The sequence below is a fragment of the Nomia melanderi genome, chromosome 2, assembly GCF_051020985.1.
Source record: "Nomia melanderi isolate GNS246 chromosome 2, iyNomMela1, whole genome shotgun sequence".
In the NCBI taxonomy this organism is placed as follows: domain Eukaryota; kingdom Metazoa; phylum Arthropoda; class Insecta; order Hymenoptera; family Halictidae; genus Nomia; species Nomia melanderi.
Genome location: NC_135000.1, coordinates 4,659,700 through 4,680,903, shown reverse-complemented (window position 1 = coordinate 4,680,903; position 21,204 = coordinate 4,659,700). Strand labels below are relative to the sequence as shown.

The 21,204-nt window shown below is 37.4% G+C and overlaps 1 protein-coding gene and 1 long non-coding RNA gene across 2 annotated transcripts in view; one reads left to right on the top strand and one right to left on the bottom strand.

Annotated features, from left to right (window-relative positions):
- LOC116425980 (uncharacterized) overlaps positions 1–16,647 on the top strand; it is a 35,141-nt gene extending 18,494 nt beyond the window's left edge. The window contains exons 3-6 of the mRNA XM_076364426.1: positions 8,774–8,907; positions 12,908–13,402; positions 14,971–15,225; positions 15,822–16,647. Of these exons, the coding sequence (XP_076220541.1) occupies positions 8,774–8,907; positions 12,908–13,402; positions 14,971–15,225; positions 15,822–16,028 (1,091 nt within the window). The 3' untranslated portion in view covers positions 16,029–16,647. The remainder of the gene's footprint in view (positions 1–8,773; positions 8,908–12,907; positions 13,403–14,970; positions 15,226–15,821) is intronic.
- Positions 14,292–20,614, bottom strand: LOC143174194 (uncharacterized). Its single transcript, XR_012997948.1, has 5 exons — positions 18,065–20,614; positions 17,642–17,998; positions 14,845–16,810; positions 14,646–14,769; positions 14,292–14,569 (listed from the first exon to the last, which is right to left on the bottom strand). It is a non-coding gene; the product is annotated as an uncharacterized LOC143174194 (long non-coding RNA).
- Between the last annotated feature and the right edge of the window lie 590 nt (positions 20,615–21,204).

Genomic DNA, 21,204 nt, shown 5'->3' with positions numbered 1-21,204 from the left:
ATGATTCATGATTCCTTGTAAGAACGTTCTCACAGTTTTAATAATTTCAAAATGACAATTATGGGACGAGACATTTTGATCTGGTGGTTCCAGTGTTAATTGTTGTTCGGAGAATGGACGTGGAAAATGTTTTCGATGGTAGTGAAGGAAACAGTGATTAGATCGTGGATCTTTATGCAAATGGAAATTTGTATGAATATGATTAGGGAAATAGAGGTATGATGGGAAATGGTTTTCTTAATGAATATTGTAAAAAGTAGGGAAGTTTTTATAATATTATGTACTATAATTTCTATAAATTATATAATATTATTTTGTAATATAATTTTGTAATGAGATATAACTTTAATATACAGTTACATAATTATATAATATAAATGATATAATATAATTATAATATTATTTATTTTCTAATTGATATGTTCAATTATATAATATATTTAATTTTCCACTCTCGAATTTCCCATAAATGCATAAATATTCACTGTCTAGTGCTAATAGTCGTCTTTGCATAAATAAAATGTTGATATAAGTGATAGTTTGTTATAAAATGGAATACAGATAAAAAGAAATGAACACTGGTTTCAGTGCAATACTCTTTTTTCATCTAGACAGTACCATTTTATGAATACTTAAAAACTTGTCCACAGTACTCTCTTAACACATTGATTGCCAAGTAACACCAATAAAAGTCACATAAAATGGAAATGGTTTATTTAATTAAACAGAAACTGGAAAGTCGAGATTTTTGGCAGTGATTATTGTTTTAAAGATCTCACATCTCATAACTGCTAACAAAATGTTGTTTAACAATATATCATCATAAAAATGAATTCTCACGTTTCAATGTCATAAAAATGTCATATCAAATTATTAATATTTATATAGAATATTATTTTCTATCATAGACAGGTTTAAAAATATTTTTTAAATTATTAATATACATAAAATATTATTTTCTACTGTAGACGAGCTTAAAAATAATTCTTTCTGCAATGACTTCAATCTTTTGGCTAAACACTTTCTGTTGGGGGTGGTACTGCTAAATATATCATACGAAATTAAATTATTTATATAAATGCAGTATTATATTCCACCTCGAACAAACTTACATATAATTCTTTCAACAAGCATGTTAATCATTTTGATTAAACACTTCCTGTTGAGGGTAATATATTATTAAATAAAATTTTGAAATTATAAATACTATTGTGAATTATAATTATTATTCATTATAATTATATTATAAAAATGAATGTTATAAAAGTCACTATGCATTGAATATTCTAATAATTTTGTGGAATTTTGCACATTCAGATTTCACAAACAAATTTTAAGCTAATACTATCTTTCACCATTAATAAATTTCAAAGTAATTCTTTCATTAATCATGATAATTATTTTGATTGAAGACTTTCTTATAGAAATAGCAATATTAACAAAGACGACTACAAAATTTCATTTAATTGGCAATCAAAAAAATCCTTTAATTGTTTCAAATAGATGATACATTTATGATAATAATTATAAATATAATAATGTTTCATTAATCACGTTTATTATCTAGACTGAACAGTGTTTACCAAGCACATCAATATTAACAAAAGTGACTATAATATTCCATTTCATTGACAATCTAGAAAAGAATCTTTTAATTATATCAAATATATAAAGAATGTACAGTATAAGTCTGATAATCCTCTCATTAATTAAAATAATCATTTTGACTGAAAAATCTCTACTTTAAAAAATGTCATCTGTCTGTTAAGGGTAGCAATATTAACAAAGGCGACTGTAACATTCCATTTCACTGACAATCCAAAAGAGAATCTTTCGATCACATCAAAATATAAAAAATCTATATTACAAATACAATAATTTTCTCATTAATCACGATAATTACTTAATTTGACCACTTTCTGCCAAGATTGGCGAATCAGCAAAGGCGACTATAAAGTTCTCCCCAACCATCAGTCAAAAACAGAATCTTCCCCCGACGACACAAAAAAATTCTTTGAAAACCCCCAAAAACAGTGACGTGGATTTTTGTCAACCGTCCATTTCGAATTTACATTGTATCGCTCGGATCCGTAGTCTTTCCAAGTAATGTCTGGTCCCGCGTCAGTATCCAAGAAGCAGTGAGAGACGACCGATCCGATTCCGAGGCGCGTCTAAGGTAACCAAAGCGAAATGAACAGACGAAGATGATAAATTGAACCTGTAATGAACGTTGAAAACAGATTGCGACATGGCATGTCACAAGAAATGCGAAAAGCTCACCGGGAACCTTTGCGGGTTGAATCAAAAGCTAGTGGCGGAGGCACTGCAGGCGGTGAAGAGGGGTGAGTGAGTGAGCAAGAGAGAAAGAGTGTGTGTCGGCGTGTGTGTGAGAGAGAGAAAGAGAGTGAACGATGCACCGCGAGTTAGTTCAAGTTCGAAAATTCTATTTAAAAGCTGTCTAGTTGAAAGCTCGTGGCGAATGACGCAGAAGACGCTTCGGGGAATTTTACGGTCAGCTTTTCATCTCCGATCTATCTCCGCGAAGCTTCTTCCCCCGCCATTTTATTTTCTCTTTTCTCTCCTTTGTTTTTCGACTGTTGCTCTACATCAGTGTTTCTCAAGGCGTGCACCATGAAATTTTCCATGTATGTCGTGGTATTTTAAATTGAGAGTAAGAGATAGTGGTTTTAAATTGATCGTGTATACGGAAAGTGCCATTAATAATTGGTAGTATTGTTTTTTGTTTTGTGTATTCAGTTTAGAGGTTTCTTCTTCTATGAGTATGTGGATGAACCGTGGAATCTTAAATCGAGAGTAATGGATAGTTTTTAGTGTATCGCTGTTCGAATGTACGTAAAGTGTCATTAATTATTTAATATTGTTTTTCGTTCTTTTTATTTAATTTAGAGGTTTCTCCTTCTATGACTGCGTTCTGCTGTGAAATCTTGAAAAACTAGTTCGTTTTTATCATATCATTTTCCGAATATACGTACAGTGCCATTAATAATTACTAATATTGTTTTTCATTCTATTTATTCAATTTAGAAATTTCTTCTTCTATGAGTAGGTATGTCGTGAAACTATTATTCTTTGGAAAATGTGCCACAAGAGTGAGAAGATTGAGAAACACTGCTCTACAGCGTGTTAATTTTAACTTGAACTAATTATTTCCGCTGTTATTGGAAGTATGAAAAATTGACTGAATATCATGTTTAAATAGTATCTTTTTTATTACCATCGGATGCACGACGTAAAACAACGTACAACCCGTTTAGTCAATTTTTTCTTACTTTGAACAATAGTCAATAGTGATCGAGTTAAAATTAACACTCTGTATATTCTTCCTGACAGGGTTTTGTGTAGCTTGATGCTTTGGACTGCAAATAATAGAAATTTGGTGTTGTAATGTGTATATTAAATATTGGTCGTTGTTTGAAGGAAATTGAATGGTTGTTTAGTCGTATTGATTCGATTAATTTGGCAATGTATAACATTGTCGCAGATTAAAATACACTTTGTAACGCGTCTTTAATTATATAGGTACTTATACGGTGATCCGTGAATCTGTTTACAAAAGAGTGTCAAAGTAATCTGCGTCGCAATATTGATTGTTAGATACGTGTCGCGTTGAAACTATGTGAATAAGTACGTTTGTTACTGTATATATTAGATGTGGAAATTAATTCGTCGACATTCTTTGATCAGTTACAAATGAGTTTTAAATTTGAATATTTTAGTTTAGTTTGAAGTTAGTTTAAATTTAATTTGAATATTTTTATTTTACTTAAAGTTAATTTAGATTTAACTTGAATATTTTTCTTTTGTTTGAAGTTAATTTAAATTTGATTTGAATATTTTTATTTGTTTCAAAATTCATTTAATTTCAATTCGAGTAAAATTTAAATATTTGTATTGATTTCGAAATTAATTTAAATTGACATTAAATGAAACTAACACAAATTCCAATATTCTCATTTCCCATTTTGATATTCAAATCTCAAAGGCGAAACAAATTCACAGAAACAACTGAAGAATTCGTCAACAATTTTTCTCGCGAACGTTCATTAAACTCATTTGACCTGTTAACTGCGCAATTTCATTTTCAAAGTCTTTCATTGCGCACGCAATAAAATCAAACGACGAAGTATATGCTGGTCAAGCGCGGCTCGAATGCACTCATACTACGTTCTAAGGAAAACTTAAAGCAAAACGAAGAAGATTTACACATTTATTTGAAAAAAGTAAATAACTCATCAATGAAAGAATCTGTATAATTCTGATTTAAGATGTGCATACTTATCGAACGCAGTTAACCGGTTAAAACACGAATGAATTTCTACAATTAATCAGATCAGTAATCAGAAGCAAGCAGGTGTCTTAATAGTTTCGATCACAGTGCGGTCAAACGATCATTTTCTGGACAAAACTCAATAACTAAAAAACTACGAGTGATACAAACAAATACTTTAGACAAAACTTATAAGGTACAGAACTAAAAATATGATACTTATACTTTTGTCTACATTACAGCGATATTATGAAGCATTTTAAATGACAATGGATATTTTACATTTCGATTCCAACGTTATATAAACAGAGAAACGGAATTGATTCGCACAAAATTATCTTTTAAACGAAACTCATCTTGCATAGCTGAGATTACTCAGCGACAGGTAACCTTCAATGTTCGTTATCTGAATAGTGAAATTTCGAGTTTTGTCCACCGCACTGTGCGCCGGTTCTTTTACGTTTCTAAAAGTGATTCCTGGCAAACGCGGCGTCTCCATTTTGTTTCCAAGTGAACCGCTGCGCCGCGCCGCGACTTGGCCGGCCGCTGCGGTGCATTCATCCACGATTACGCCGATCCTCTTCCACGTGGATGTCATAAATTCGTCCGCCAGCCAATAAATAATTTCCGCGGGCCGTTATCGCGCCGCGGTTACCCGCCGAAAATTCGATTACATCACCGTTAAATCGGTAACCGACGCCGCGACCAAGTCTCTCGGTTGTCCCCTAATCGATCACCCGCCGACAAGTCACCGCTATTTTCGAAAAATGTCAACCGGCCAAAATTCGCACGCCTCTTCCGACGTGTCGCACGCGAATCAACAATAATTGGCGTGCTGGGAATCCGTAGCGGTGCAAGTGAAAAATCGTTTAGTCAGATGAGTTTGTCACATAAAATTAACCCGCGAGGAAATCTGTCACACCCGGAAATTCGAAAGATTATGAAACTTTGTATGGAAGTGGGGTAAATCCAAGTCTAATTAGTAATCTATTGAATTTTATTTGTTTTATTTGGTATTAGCGCATATTAATATTCATTATTTTAATATATCTTTTAGTAATTGCGATTCATTAATTGTTTTTTCTTGCAATAATTGCAATTGACAAATATATTGACGAATTTCACTTTGACGGGGTGAAACCACCCCTTGAGGAGAATGCTAATTTTTCTTTGCCGTGGATTAACTTGGGAACGGTAAGAGACAGTGAGATAAAGTTTAAACAAAAAGTGGATTGTTTCGTGTCTATGAAATTGCAAAATAAAATTTTTGAGAAGTATGTTCTTTAGTTTGCAATAATTGAGGTCAAATTGAATTATCCGAGTAATGTGTATCACGTGACTTACACCGTTATGGTTCGTAGTACTCTAATTTCGAAGAATGCAGTGCAAGAAGAAGCTAAGCCATAGTAACAGTAATTTGAAATATTAAGGCTTTTTTTCTCTTGCACGGAAATGAGATCACATAATGAAAACGTGAAATGTAGATATAAGTTAGGGAATAATAACGAATCAACCCGAAATATCAGCATTACTATATTTACATATATATATGTGTATATTTATATATTTATATATTTATATATTTATATATTTATATATTTATATATTTATATATTTATATATTTATATATTTATATATTTATATATTTATATATTTGAATATTTATATATTTATATATTTATATATTTATATATTTATATATTTATATATTTATATATTTATATATTTATATATTTGAATATTTATATATTTATATATTTCATTTTCCTTTCTGTTGCTTAGCTTCTTCTTGCACTGGAACCCTCAATTAACACGCTTTCTGATCAATAATAATTTCTGATCTAAGAGCAGATCAGGAGGATCCAGGGGATTCCCCTGCCCATGTCTGTTTACCTCTTTGCAGTCCTATGTAGAAACAATTTCATTATTCAATTTTACTCTAATAATTAAACATATGTAAATACAATTTCAGGTTTCCAAATAGATTAATGGAACGTCATACTCCTAGCTACAACTTGCATCAAACAACAGTTACAGTTAATTACAATGGACTGTGATTAAATAACATTGATGCAAGTGCCACCTTAGAAAAAGGGCATTTTGAACTGCAAAGAGTTAACATTGTGTTTCGAGTATTTTTTCTTATCAAACTGAGAATGTACATGCAAACTCAAAGCATTATTGTATAATTTACAGAAGCAGCATTTCTAACATATTCATTTACTACTTTAGTTTCCCTGGTAATGGTTTTATTGTGCACCAAAGAAATCTGAAGTGTTATTGAATTTCCCTAAACTTACTGTGGTGTGTTGATCCTTGCGAATTTACACGAACATCCAGTCCACTAATAGATACAGTCAGCAACAAAAGTATTCGAACAGTATGGTAAGAAATAAATAATCATTAAAAAATTCGTACACCGTATATTGCTATTTATCGAAAGAAGTTGCATTCATGGTAAACACATGCAATAAAGTTGAACAAATAATTGGCAATATGCAAACAAATTAACATCTTGACCTACATTATCGTGTCAGACTCGTGACGAAGCTTTTCAACTGAACTTGAGAAATCTAAGTGTTATTTATCTTTTTCGAATGTAAATTAAATATTACTTTTCTATTATCAATCGTTAACCTTTGGAATAACCTTTTTTCTAATAAATTATTAACGATAAAGTAGTCGCATCGATCATAGTAAATAAATACTAACTATCAATAATTTATCGAAAACAGAGAAAAGCTCCAAGCATATCTACGTTTGCTCAAGATTATAATTATTGATAACAGAAGAACAATCTTCAATTTGAAATCAAAAGTCAAATCAAAATCTTCACGAATCTGACACGTTATAAGGCAAAGAGTTAACAATAAAAATATCCTAAAGTTTACCTACATCTAGGACTCTAACTTATCTCGAAGTAGTGACCTTAACTCTTTCGTCCCGAATGGTACACATAGGTACCACGAATATTTGAAATCACCGGAAAACTAGAAAAGGGCTTAAAGATAAAGGAAAATTACCAAACGAGAATACTTATGGCTGACAGCTTAAGTGCTATTCAATTGTCAGTACCGTCAGTTGCTGGAATCCTGGCGCTTGTGACGTCATAGGGGCGGATACAGTCGCTCCGAGCAATCCAATCACGAGTCCGGAAACGGCAATCCCCACTCTTTGTCTCGCGACTCGACCCCTGCACGTGAGCGCCTCAACCAATCGTATACCAGAACGGAACATTCGCATGAGGAAGGCGTGCACCTTTGAATCTGACCACTCAGACAAAAGTGCCAAGTTCGCTGCAACGAATGGTACATATGTTCTAATTGATTATTACACAACCGTAAGTTTTCTTTACAAAATTCATATTAACCCCTTGCCCTATGATTTCTTTCTCAATTCTGTTTGATACGACTACTTTGTCAATAATAATTTATTGGGAAAAGAGAAAAATTGTAGGCATATTCTATGTCCATCATTGTTCTTAAATATAATAATTGATTACAGAAGAATAATATTTACTATGAATCCGAATAAATCGAGTAATATTTGTGTTTGTTAAGTGATGAAAATCTTCACCACGAGTTTGACACGTTGTTATAAAGCAAGGGGTTAAGAAGAAGATATAGTCAGAGACGAAAGTGTTAAGGAAGATTTATAACTGCATAACGTTCGAATAATTTCATTGCTGACAGTATGTGCTACATTCCATTTAACACATGAAGTGCCACCAAAATCTTGAGCGTTTTACGTAACACTCATTCTTTCGAAGCAAAGATAAGTAGGAACACTAATGAATGATTTAGCATCACAACCCTTGCATTACTATTATCAACTTACGTTATCAAACATTTTTATTGTTTTCAAGCAATTCAGAAGCTTGGGTGATCAGTGACTGCCATTGCGCTTAACACTGCCACAGTGGTTCCACAGGACTGGAGCTTCGAAATGACTCGAAGACAATTAATTCATAAGACAACTGACGTCGAATGAAAACGTTCAATAGCGTAAATAACTAGATAACATTGTAACGTAAGAATTGTGGTAGCAGATAATTAACACGTTGAATGCCGAACGATTTTGCGGAGCAAAATACACGAAGTTATCAATTTAATAACAAATATAATATCAATTTGATTGAATTGCGTCATCATTGTTGCACGATGATCGCCTTAGGTTGCATTATCTCTAATATGGAACAGTTTTAAAATAATCATCGTTTAATTGAGCGAATTATAGTAATTCGATTTGGTTGGGGGTCACCGGTGACCTCCACGGCATTCAGCGTGTTAATAATCGTCTCTTTTTATCTTTGCTACGGAGGAATCAGCGATACGTGGAACGCTGATGTTTTCCGTGGCAGTCAACGCGTCAACGTGTTAACTAAAATTGTGCTGCTGCGTAACAGAATGTTTTGCCTCAGTGAAAAGGGTCGTAACGAAGTGCTATGTTGAGCGTTAATGGATCGTTTACTCTGAAATTCGCAGCACCCTCGCAATCGTCGGACACCCAAAGGCATTCGGACTCCTCGGACCATTTCCCGAGCGGTCGAATCACACCGCCAGCGACCAATCTGCCAAGATTCAAGAAGTACGCCGTCACGGACTTCAATTTCCGCAAAGTGAGTCCATTGTAGTGAGGGCGGAGCGCGAGTTAACGTGTTTCCGCGTCGCGCGACTCGCTCTGCCAACATTCCGTTTGACCCTGCCGCATTCCGCAGTTTATCTGTATATTCGAAATATTTGGAAAAATAGAAGCGCACTGTCGGTGGACAGTTTGGGAGTAAAATCTTCCTGTAAAACGGGATATTCTAATGATGTCAAAATCATTTTGAATATGGAATACTTTTGGAAGTATCAATAATTGGAAAATAAGACAACTGAAACTCGCAATTTTGATATTTAATGTACATTCAATGGGATATCACTTTGATATTAGTTAGGTTAGGTCACCAAATCTATATGGTAATTGCAAAATATTAAAAAATTGAAAACAATTTTTGTAAATATATATTTGACTCTGAATGTAGTTTTGATTATGATACTTTGAAATCTAATATTTATATCTAGCATTCTGATACTTTGGAAGTATCAATAACTGAAAAATAAGACAACTGAAACCCGCCATTTTGATATTTAATGTGAGTCCACTCAATGGTGTATCACTTTGATATTAGTTAGGTTAAATCACTGAATCCATATGCTAATTGCAAAATATAAATAAATCTATATTTGCCTCTGAAAGTAGTTCTAGTATTCACAGTGTCGGCTTGTGCAAATTTGTAGGGCTGCAGTATTAAAATTAAAGTACACAGGTATACACACTGTGAGTCAAAAGTATGGGACGCAAAAGCATCGGTTAAAAAAAGTTTCATTTCTTGTACATAACTTTTATTGGAGAATTTTAGTGTATAATAAAGGAACATAGATATATGTATTAATCGAATATAAATACACGTAATTTCTTTTATTTTATATGTTTATAAGATATATCATTTTTCATTTGTCACGTTACATGTTAAGTGGTCCCAAACTTTTGACCGACAGTTATGTAGACTACATCGTAACAAGATTTTTATAGTTTGTCAGAATTTACGTTTATTTTGAGGAAAAAGAGGAGGTGATTAAGTTGAGAAAGACTGAACAAAGGAAATGGTGCTAAGAAAACAAGAGGGTGATTGATTTTTATTGTTTCTCTGGATCTCGTTCTTTGTAACGCACGTTCTAGGAAACTCGGGAGGAAATGTATTTGGAACATGTTTGACTGAACTAAGAATTTATGTTCTGAAGTTATGTTTCTTGGAATTTTTTACTTTTTTGTATAAATAGCTGTAGTGGTGCTTTAAAGTAAATCGATCTTGCCTTGTTTCTTAAGTTGCTCTTTGTACTTAACACTTTGGAGACTTTTACTGATACGTTAATAACATACAGTTGCATGAGATAATCATAAAAAATATAAATTATAAATTGGCTAATTAACTATGTACAGTATAATATAATTCCAGTACAAGAAAATTGTATAATATTCGAATTTATTACTTTCAATTTAAGATTCTAATTTATTATTTCTAATTTAACACCTAACTCATTATAAAGCAATGACGACAAGAAAATCGCATAATATTGCTATTAGTTACTTTCAATTTAAAGTCTATACTCATCATAAGGCAATAATCATAAGAAAATTGTATAACAGTTTAATTCATTATTTCTAATTGAACACCTAACTCATCACAAAGCAATGGTGACAAGAAAATTGCATAATATTGTAACTTGAACTTAAAATCTAGACTCATCGCAAGGCAATGACAATTACAAAACTGTATAGTACTCGAATTTACAATTTTCAATTTAAAATCTACACTCATTATAACGCATGGCGTTAAATGAAATTTCCCAAAACCCGAGCACAAAGAGTAACGGCGGTTTAAATAGTTGGTACCGAGAACCGGAGGAGGAAAGTCGGCCTGAAGACCACGCAGTACGTCTAACTACCTGTAAATATAGTTTCCGGAAATTTACGGGCTGCTCGCTGAAACGCGTTTGGCTCGGCCCTCACGCCTCGACGAAAGCTAATCTGGATCACGTGTATTCGCGTCACGTGAACCAGCCGGTTGATTCACGTCGTGCCGTTATCGCGAAATCAGCGGGTCTCAGTAGACTGAGATTTGATCATCTTTCTCTTATTGAAAAGACTCTCTGTCTCTTCAGGTGCGAATTTCTCAGAACATTTAACCCTTTGCACTCGAAAGCTTTTCACTTGAAATATTCAATACTTTCTAATTAGATGTAGACAAGATTCTTTAAAATGAATTTATCAAGAGAGCACACATGAATTAGAGAACAAAGCTAGTTTCTTTCAATATTTCACATATTGATGCAGTGTACAAAGGTTAATGGTAAATTCCATGATTTATAATTTTGCTGCATCAAATCATCTGACGACTGGAAATCGCCTCTCGAGTGCAAAGGGTTAAATTTCGTAAGAACGATGCTCGACACTTTCATCGTTCTGGTTTTATACAGTTTTACGTTCTCACGAAAATTTGACAGAATTCCGTTCTCTATTTTCCGAACACTTGTACATCGATTTCTAGTTAGAAAATAGGTGTACGCAAAGATATTGTGACACAGGTTAAACGACGATTCAGGAAGAACGAAGAACTGAGAAAAATCAGTTTTATTCACAGGTGTGCTTCTTTGTCAAGATATTTTTCTAATAGATTGTGTTATTATATTATTTTCAATGTTATTAGTAAGAAGGATCGTTTACACTGCTCTCTACAAACTACCTATTTTTTCAAATGCATTTCAAGTGAAATATCGTAATAATACAGAGTTAGCGAGGAAAAAATGCAAGAGAAATTCAGAGCGCAAAGGGTTAAGAGGCTGTCCGCGCGAGCAAACCGCCAACCGGACCGTCCCATCGGTTTTTCGCGAATTGGCGAGATTTATTCGGCGGAATGTTCAAAACAGACTCGATTTTGCGGCGGGTTGTCACGCAAATAGATCACCCGAATTAGCACCACGCAACGCATTATTTTTAACAGGCGGGGGCACTCTCTCACGTGCGACGCTCTCGCTTTAGACGCTTGAACTTTCCACCGTGTGCCGCTTTGGCTCCTTTAACCCTTTGAGGACGAGCGTCGTCCTATTGGCCACACCAGATTCACATACCTAGAATCGAAAGTTGCACACGAAGAGTTCGATTATGTAAACATTGCAAGATTAGTGGATGGTTTTCTTGGTTTCTGGTATTGTAGAGCGTCGTTCTAAGAAACACATACATGGTTTAGATAATCGAAGAGTAAAATAAATGAACGATAATGGAGATATTATTGGTTTGGAGAATTGAGTTATTTGATAACGAAGGTTCCGATTTAATTCTAATATGGCGAGGGGTTTTTGTATATGTGTTATATTGTTAAATAAATAGGAATTGTTTTAATATTCTCAAATTTAAAAACATTGAGAAAATAAGATTGAAAATATATTGGAAGAGGTGAAATAAATAAAATGGTGCTGAGAAAATAAGAATTAAATTCAATTATGTAAAAGATACAAGATTAGTAGTTGTCTTATTTTCTAGTACGATAACACTCCAATAACTGGTACGAAGATTGTACTAATTAAATATATGGTTAACACAGTCAAATAATAAAACAAATGAAAAGAACACATCATCAGTTCGAATAATCGAGTGTTTAAATAACTAAGATTCCACTGTACATAAGAATTCAATATTTAATTAAATTTCCCATGAAAACAACTTCTAAAGCTTTTAAAAATCGAAAGTTACATTAAAGAAATTGTATTATGTAAAGAATTCAAGACTGCCTTATTTTCTAGTACAATAGAACTCCGATTATCCGAACTGAGACCAATCTGATTCCCACAGTTAAATACATATTTCAGCTACATAATCAAGCATCCAAATAACTACTGAACATAAGAATTCAACACCCAATTCAATTCCCCATAAGAAAACGTCTAAAGCTTCTAAAAATCCTTGTCCACGAAGAGTTAACTCTGACATTCCCTCAGAGAAGTATCGTGTTACCATTTTCAAGGATCACAGAGAACGAATGTCAATACTTTCAGTATCACAATCGAATTTTCTAGGTACTTGGAAAAGGCAGCTTTGGCAAAGTGTTGCTGGCCGAGCTGAGAGGCACGGAATGCGTGTACGCGGTCAAGTGTCTGCAGAAGGACGTGGTGCTCGAGGACGACGACGTCGAGTGCACGCTGATCGAGAGGAAGGTCCTGACCCTGGCCACCAGACACCCGTACCTATGCCATCTGTTCTGCACCTTCCAAACAGAGTCGCACCTTTTCTTCGTCATGGAGTACCTGAACGGTGGCGACCTTATGTTCCACATACAGAAGTCAGGCCGATTCCCAGAGAACAGGGCACGTTTCTACGCGGCCGAGATCTGGTCCGGCTTAAACTTCCTGCACAAAAAGGGGATCGTCTACAGGGACCTGAAGCTGGACAATGTCCTCCTGGATTTCGAGGGTCACATCAGGATCGCAGACTTTGGCATGTGCAAGCTGCAGATCTTCTTGGACAGGACGGCGGACACTTTCTGTGGAACCCCGGATTATATGGCTCCTGAGGTAAGAGACTGATTTTTAACATTAGCACATTGAGCGTCGACCCCGCGATAACGCGGGATTTTTAGTCTATCGTTTAACACGTCGACTGCCATGGTGGTCACCGATGACCGACGCTCCCAAATTGCTTGAAAACAATTACAATAAAAAGACTGATATTGAATCAAAATATTTAGTAACACGAGAAGCTAGACAACAATGTTGTACGTGTTTTGTAATACCAAAACATTAATAATTATTTCTAATGCTATTTTCCTCTATTACAAACGAATTAATTTTACTACAACGAAACGTTCGAAATTCTCGTGGCAGTCAACGTGTTAATTGCTAATTCTATGTTCATGTAACGTTTTAGATATGTATAACACAAATCCAAAATAAAATTTACAAAATCGAATTCCTTATTCTCTTCCGTAAATTAGAAACTTTGGTTTAATCGATGTTTAAAAATGTATCAATATAATCACCGACGCTCGCGTTTTTAGTAGCTGAAATGCAGCCGGCGTTCAATGTGTTAAGTCGATGCACAAATGTTGACGTTTCTTGTATGTGGTCGATGGAAAGTTTTTTCTTAGAAATAACATCTGTTATTGAAATATTTTGGTGTTTATGAAGGACTTAGTTTTGGTTTAGGCTGTGAACGGTTGGGAACTCTGCTTTTGATTTCTTATGAGAAGACGATAGAGCTTTCGCAGCAACCCAATATTTAATGCTTTAGTTCTGATATAATTGGTAAGGATGTAATTAGTTTTGTAGGAAATTGTTAAGTAAAGTAATTCAGTATTACTGAAGCTAACAATATAAGTGAATTTCAATTTTAATACATCGAATCTTATAATTTGTATAAGGAAATGTAAAGCAGTAAATTTACGAAGTAGGTACTTAGTAGTTCTAGTGTGAATTATAGAAGACCAAGTAACTTTTTTAATGACTGGTTTAAGAATAAGAGAACTTAAACCTAAAAGCACTGAGCCTTTAAATCTAAAGACCAAGCAGTCTTTTCGACAATACCTTTATTAAATTAACCACGATTCGACGGTAATTTCACATATATAAATAACGATAAATAGTTTAAAAATATTCTAAACAAAATAATAACATATTCTCAATATATAGTGTCTTTTAAGATAGAGAAGCATCCTTGATCACTAATTTCCATTAGCCCAATTCCTAAAGAAGATAGACACAAACATGAAAAGCATAAAAGACATTCTAGTCAAAAGGAATCAACATATTTTTAACATACAGTATCTATTGACCTAAAGAAGCATCCTCAGTCTGTCTATGACTAAAGTTCAATTCAGTTCACGCAATTCCCAAAGAAGTTGGACGCACGGTTCACGCAGCTGACACAGAAGCACAAGGTATCCCTGAAAAAGACGAGGAGAAAGAGAGTTAACGAAGTCTACAAACAATCCCCTCAGTGTGTACAGAGGTCAAGATACCTAGATTCTAAATTTACAGCGCCAGTTGGCCAGTGGTCTTGTGCAAGGGTTGAGTCAACAGTGTTTCAAATAACAACAATCCGTCCGTCTCCCCGAGTTATCCGCCGCTTCGTTTCCGCATTGCAGATCATAAAGGGTCTGAAATACAATCAGGCGGTGGACTGGTGGTCGTACGGTGTGCTGCTGTACGAAATGCTCACGGGACAGTCGCCGTTCTCCGGCTGCGACGAGGACGAGCTATTTTGGAGTATATGCAACGAGCGACCGTTCATACCGCGATACCTGAGCCAAGACTCCATAGACATGTTGCTGTGCCTTCTGGAGAAGGACGCTGGCAAGAGACTGCCCGGTCACGAGATCTCTTATCACGCTTTCTTCCAGGTAGTATCTGAAAATTCGAATTAATATATACGTCACTGAATATGATAGTATTATACGAGTGATAAGTAGTACAGTATACAGAGTATCGCAGAAAAATGTTACCATAATTTATTAGCTGGTAAAACTGTGAATTCTATTTTTTTAAATTGTTTTGTTTATATTTTTTAACGTGGTAGCAGTCTTTTGCGACACTCTGTATTAATAACACAAGAAACACATAATATAGTAATATATGAGTGATAAATAATATGTCCTTAAATAATGTTATTAGAAAAATGTTACCGCAATTTATTAGCTGGTAAAACTGTGAATTTTATTTTTTTAAATTGTTTTATTTATATTTTTTAACGTGGTAGCAGTCTTTTGCGACACTCTGTATTAATAACACAAGAAACACATAATATAGTAATATATGAATGATAAATAATATGTCCTTAATTAATGTTATTAGAAAAATGTTACCGCAACTAATTACCTGGTAAAACTGTGAATTTTATTTTTTTTAAATTGTTTAATATGAAGCTACGGATTTCCATGCATTTCAATCAATAACTCTAATCATGTCCACTAATTCTAAAACCCGAACGAATTTCCAGACGATACCATGGGACCGACTGGAGAGGAGGCAGCTGGATCCGCCGTTCAAGCCAGCGCTGGAGCACACGCTGGACACCAAGTACTTCGACACAGCGTTCACCGCGGAGAAGCCACGGCTGACCCCAGTACCTGACCAGATCCTAACCTCGATAGACCAGGGTGTGTTCCGTGGATTCTCGTATACCAATCCGAACGCGACGGACTGACCGCGTTCGGGCCGCTCTGAACGAACAGTAACAGTTCCGCGCGTCGATGGGGTTCGACGTGGTTCGGTTTCGTCCACTGGCGCCGATCTCCCTCGAGTGAGCTGATCACGGCTTGTTCCGTGAACGAGGAAAGAGTCCAGTCCCTTTCCCGCGCAGAACGAAAGAACGAGCCGATTGTTTTCAGCCCAGAGGACGCGGCACGAGTCTACAAGCAAAAGCGTCCCGGGAGGAGCCAAGCTGACCCCGGGCATCACTGACAGCGTACGCTACCGCTGTAGCGTTGCTAACCGAGAAACACCGATGGCGACGTTCCTAAAGCCGCTCGCACTCGCGAGGTGTCAGGCAGAGAACCGATTATCGCTAGATTTTGTATAACGTAGAGGCCGCGTTGCGACAGAGCGGTTAGACCATAGTCTTCCGGCGGACGCGCAAAGGGGAGCGCAGCGCCTACGTGTTCTCCAGGCCGGCAGAGTGCCATGGCACCTCCTTTTCTATGAACCATTGCCGGACGCTGGCTCCCCAGGTGTCCCGTCTTTTATAAACCCTCGCCCGGCCGTGGAGCAGTGTGCCCATGGCCGGCTAACAATTATTCTGTTTCAAATAAAACGTATGGACAATCCTGGACGCGTTCAGAATTATTTCCGCCGCTGACCTGCGGACTGCGGATCTTCATGCGTTTATTGCTGGCGGATATTACCTTCGAGATGTGAAGTACAGTAGGACCTTTGTGCATTTGTTGTTAGCGGATGTAATCTTCGAGATGTGGAGTACGGTAGGATCCCCTGTAACGCGATTAGAACGTTGAAAAAGTAGTATTAAGAATGAGATTCTTTGTAAATGATATTAGGTCGTCTTGTAAGTTCGGTGTGCATGCTTCTCGCGTTACGGTTAACCACAGAGCGATAAGGAGACTTGGCTGACTAAGACTTTAGGCTTCGGTTCAGTCGCTAGAAGCTGCTCGAACAGCGACAGTGAAATTATATTTTACATTTAATAAGACGAGCTGATTATCTTGAAAGTGGCTTAAGTCTACTTTGAAAGAGGATCATGTTGGTTATCACAATTTCAGATTACCTTTTATTTAAACGGTTTTTTAATGGACTCAAGCACTGTCAAAATAAACGGTTCAAATATGATTGTATATGATAGACAAATAAACGCCACGAACTTATGGGACGACCCAATACAAGCAGAGACAGAAGTTGGACCGGTACCAAAACAGGAATTTAACGCGAGATACGTAAACATCTAACCTCTCTATGAATCTTTGAATCGCGTTATACAGGGTGCTACTGTATTAAAAATGATCATAAAACTGTGTATATTATTTCATTTATTCTATATTAGAACCGTGAAAAATATTCTTCTTTCTCTAGTAATTTATATTGTGGACATCCGCAGTCTACGGTCAGAGATCAAAGCGGAGGGTCCGGGGGACCGGAAGACGCCCGAGGCGCGGCGTGTAAATTTCAAAGACGCGTAATTACCGGCGGCGTTACTCTACGCTGCGCCGCGGTCAAGTTATTAATACTCGAAGAGGATTATTATTATTTCCGTCCCGATAGATACTGTCTCGAGCGTCTTCCACCCGCGGACCCCTTCTTCCTGTCTACCAGTTGCTCCTTTTGCTCCGCGGGCTGCGTTTTGCTCGATTTTCCTTCATTCAGCCTAAACTTTCCATTCGACTCCCACGTTTTCTGCTCTTGCCCCCCTCGTTCCCCGCTTCTTTTTCTGCCCCTCGCCGCTAAGTATGCCGTCCGTACGTATTGGTTCGCACACTTGGCTGCGCGCTGACTGCACGCTAACTTTAGCTACCCGGCGAGGAATTGGCGAACCACCATGTTTGCCAGCGGACGGATGAGAGTGGCGACCCCGTCGAAAGACGGCCGCGCGACTGCTCCAGCGACGACTGGACGACGCTTTCCGTTGATAACGAGGGCCGGAATTAGGTGACTGGCGACGTTCGGCACCTGCGAGTCCCGTAACTAGATCAGCACTAGTGTAATTCACCATAGAATTATTTTGGTCGTACTTACGTGCTCTTGGGATCGATGGTGGTTTCAAGTGTTTGAGAAGGTTGGGGAAATTGAGAAGTAGCCTTTGAGAAGTAATTTTAGAGTTTTTGAGTTCAAATCGCTGCACCGGAAGTCATCGAAGAGTCGTTTTACTTGTGATTGTCTCGTGACCTCGTGAAATAGATCTTAGTTCCAAGGCTTTCAACGAAATTTTCTTTGTTTCTACAGGTAGAATATTTGACTACAGGATTTACAGATTAATTTGAGCGCTCAGAAATTTAAATCGCTGCACCGGAAGTCAACGAAGAGTCATTTTATTTTTGATTGTCTAATCGAACTCGTACAGTTCGTGATATAGATCTCGGTTCCAAGACTCTGAACGAAATTTCCCTTGTTTTAATGGACAAGAGATTAAACTACGGGATTTAAGGGTTAATTTGAGCACTCCAAAGTCTAAATCGCTGTACCGGAAGTCATGGAAAAGTCATTTTATTTTTAACTATTCAGTCGAATTTATATACCTGCTGAAATAAATCTTAGTTTCAAGGGTTTTACTGAAATGGACAACATATTAAATTACAAGATATAAGTATTAATTTGAACACTCCAAAGTTCAAATCACTGCACCGACAGTTATCGAAAAGCTATTTTATCTTTGACTACCAAAATAAATCTTATTGTAGTTTCAAGGATTTAAGTAAAGTACATTTTGTTTGAATGGATAGACTATTAAATTACAATCTTTAATAATTAACTTGAGTACTCAAAAGTTAAATTCACTCAATGGAAAGCTATAAAAACATCGTTTTATTTCAGAAATTAAATGTCCTCAAGTCGACAGTTAAAAGCAGAATAACTCTTCGATAGCTTCCCACGCAGCTATTTCGCCTTTTAACCACTCAAATTAATTCTCAAAGAATCTACTTCAACATTCTATCCAGTGGAACAAAAGAAATTTCGCTGAAATCCTCGTAACTTGAATCGATCTCAAGAGTTACATGTGCTCGAGTCGACAACTCGAGGATCTAGACCAGACTTCCCTCACAAAATAAATATTTTAAACTCTTTATCTCTCTTCACATGCTTCCAACGCCTCGATCAAACGATATTCTTAATGTTCTAGCTCCCACCTACGTCTTCCCTCGAACCTTGATTCACTTAGCTTATATTCTTCGCTCTCCGTTGCATAACGATTCTATTCACAGTTCCCAGACGCGATCGCAGATTTCACAGATTCTTTCGGCACGCTTTCATCCAGCGTTCAATGCGAGTCCCTGAACTAGTAGAAGTGAATTACGCACTGTGCAGATATTTTTTCATCGCGGGGTCCGAGTATTCGCAAGAAAACGCCGATCCGCAACAGCTAAAGTGGCAGTTAATGAGGTAATTAACCGGGTGATTGATCTAATTGATCCATTACGACACGGCCGGGTCGCGGCGAGAGATTAATTACCGGATAAGCGTTCGAGCTGCCGAGGCTCCGCCTTTAAACACAAATTGTTTACCTATCTCCGATCTCTCGTTTCGCTGTTAACCGCCAAAGGCCGCTAAACGGTCCGCACGAGCCGCTGTTCGGTTGATACGGAATGTAGAGGAGCAATGAGGCGAAAGGTCAAAGGATGAACAACGATAAAAGGTGGGCTTCTGCGAACCGGAGATCGGATAAGTCGGCGAAATCGACGGGGAGGGCGAGGCGAGTCGAGTGGCCGGCTGAACGGCTCGGGGATTGAAACGAGGAGAGATTTAGAGGGACGGCGAGGCGTCGCAAAAACCGACGCGTTAAGACGATCGGTCAATGGACCCTGAATCCGCTGAATCTTCTTGCTTCTCAGTATATTACCTCACCATTAAGACCCCCATACACGCTAAGCAGGCTGCATCGCTGCAAGCGATGGGTTTGAGCCTTTTTCACTTTTTGTTTGAATGTCACATGTATAATGAAACTTTGGAAGACTGAAACCCATCGCTACAAGTGATAGGTCTGAGACTTCTTCACTTTTTGTTTGAGTGCAACATATATCATGAAACTTTGGGAGACTCAAACCTTACTACTTAATTACTCATTAACCGATCCCCTAACGAACCAACTGCCGTATAGGAACTATCTTTAACACGTTGACCGCGTGTACCACCGATGGCTCACACTCTACTGTCATATCAGACGACGTGTACCAACAAATACGTAGTTCAGTGAATTGGTTTAGTAGATAAACAAAATTGTCCATGTAGTATACAATTAATGAACTTATCAATAACTTCAATGATATCAATTTTATGGACATCATTGCCAAATGCGCAAACAAGTGTCATAACGGTGGCGTCAACGCGTTAAATCAGCTTTACAGTAATCCAATGAGAATCCGCGAGATTCGGAGACGGTAACTGACAAATATCAGCTAAAGCAAAACTCTAATAAGCGTGCAGAGGTTGCAGAACTACCCTAGACCCGCTTGTCAATAACAACGAAAATGAGGAGTCCAACGTTCGCGCGCGTTTCGCTCAGCCGATCTCTTGGCCTAAAAATAAAAGTGGTCCGCCCGAGCCGATCTTTGTCGGCTCGTTAAATTAAGCGCGGTGCGCGTCGCTGGAACGCTCGACCGAGGCGAGGCGAGGCGAGGCGACGCGACGCGACGTGACGCAGAGCACAGCAGAAAATCGTCTAAAAGTTTCAACGAGAGGCGCAGACTTATTTGACGGTGCAGCGACTGCGGGGCGCCGCGCAGGGCCGCACCGCGACGCACCGGTCGGCGAGGGTGCCGCCGGTATAAATAGATATCCGCGTGCGCGCGAGGATGCGGCCCTACGCCGCCGAGTTATTTTTGAGAAGCGATCGCCACTCGTCACAGTTCTCCGCGTTCAGTTCCAACGGGTTTCGTCCGGCAGGAGCTGCTCTCTCCGCGGTTCCCTCCGAACAAAGACACTGTTTACCCCGCGAGCAAAAAGAGGGACCGGTCGATTGTCACGGTTCCCCGGTTCCTCGAATCAGCCGGTTCTTCGTCATCCTCTTCGCCTTCTGCCCCTGCGAGAAATAGTTTCGATCAGTGCTACAAGACCAAGTGTTACGTTCCATGGAATCGATGACATCGGAATAAAACTCGGCCGGGCCGAGGAACAATCTCTTGAAATAAATCGCGGTTCCCTGGAGATTACACCTTTCCGAA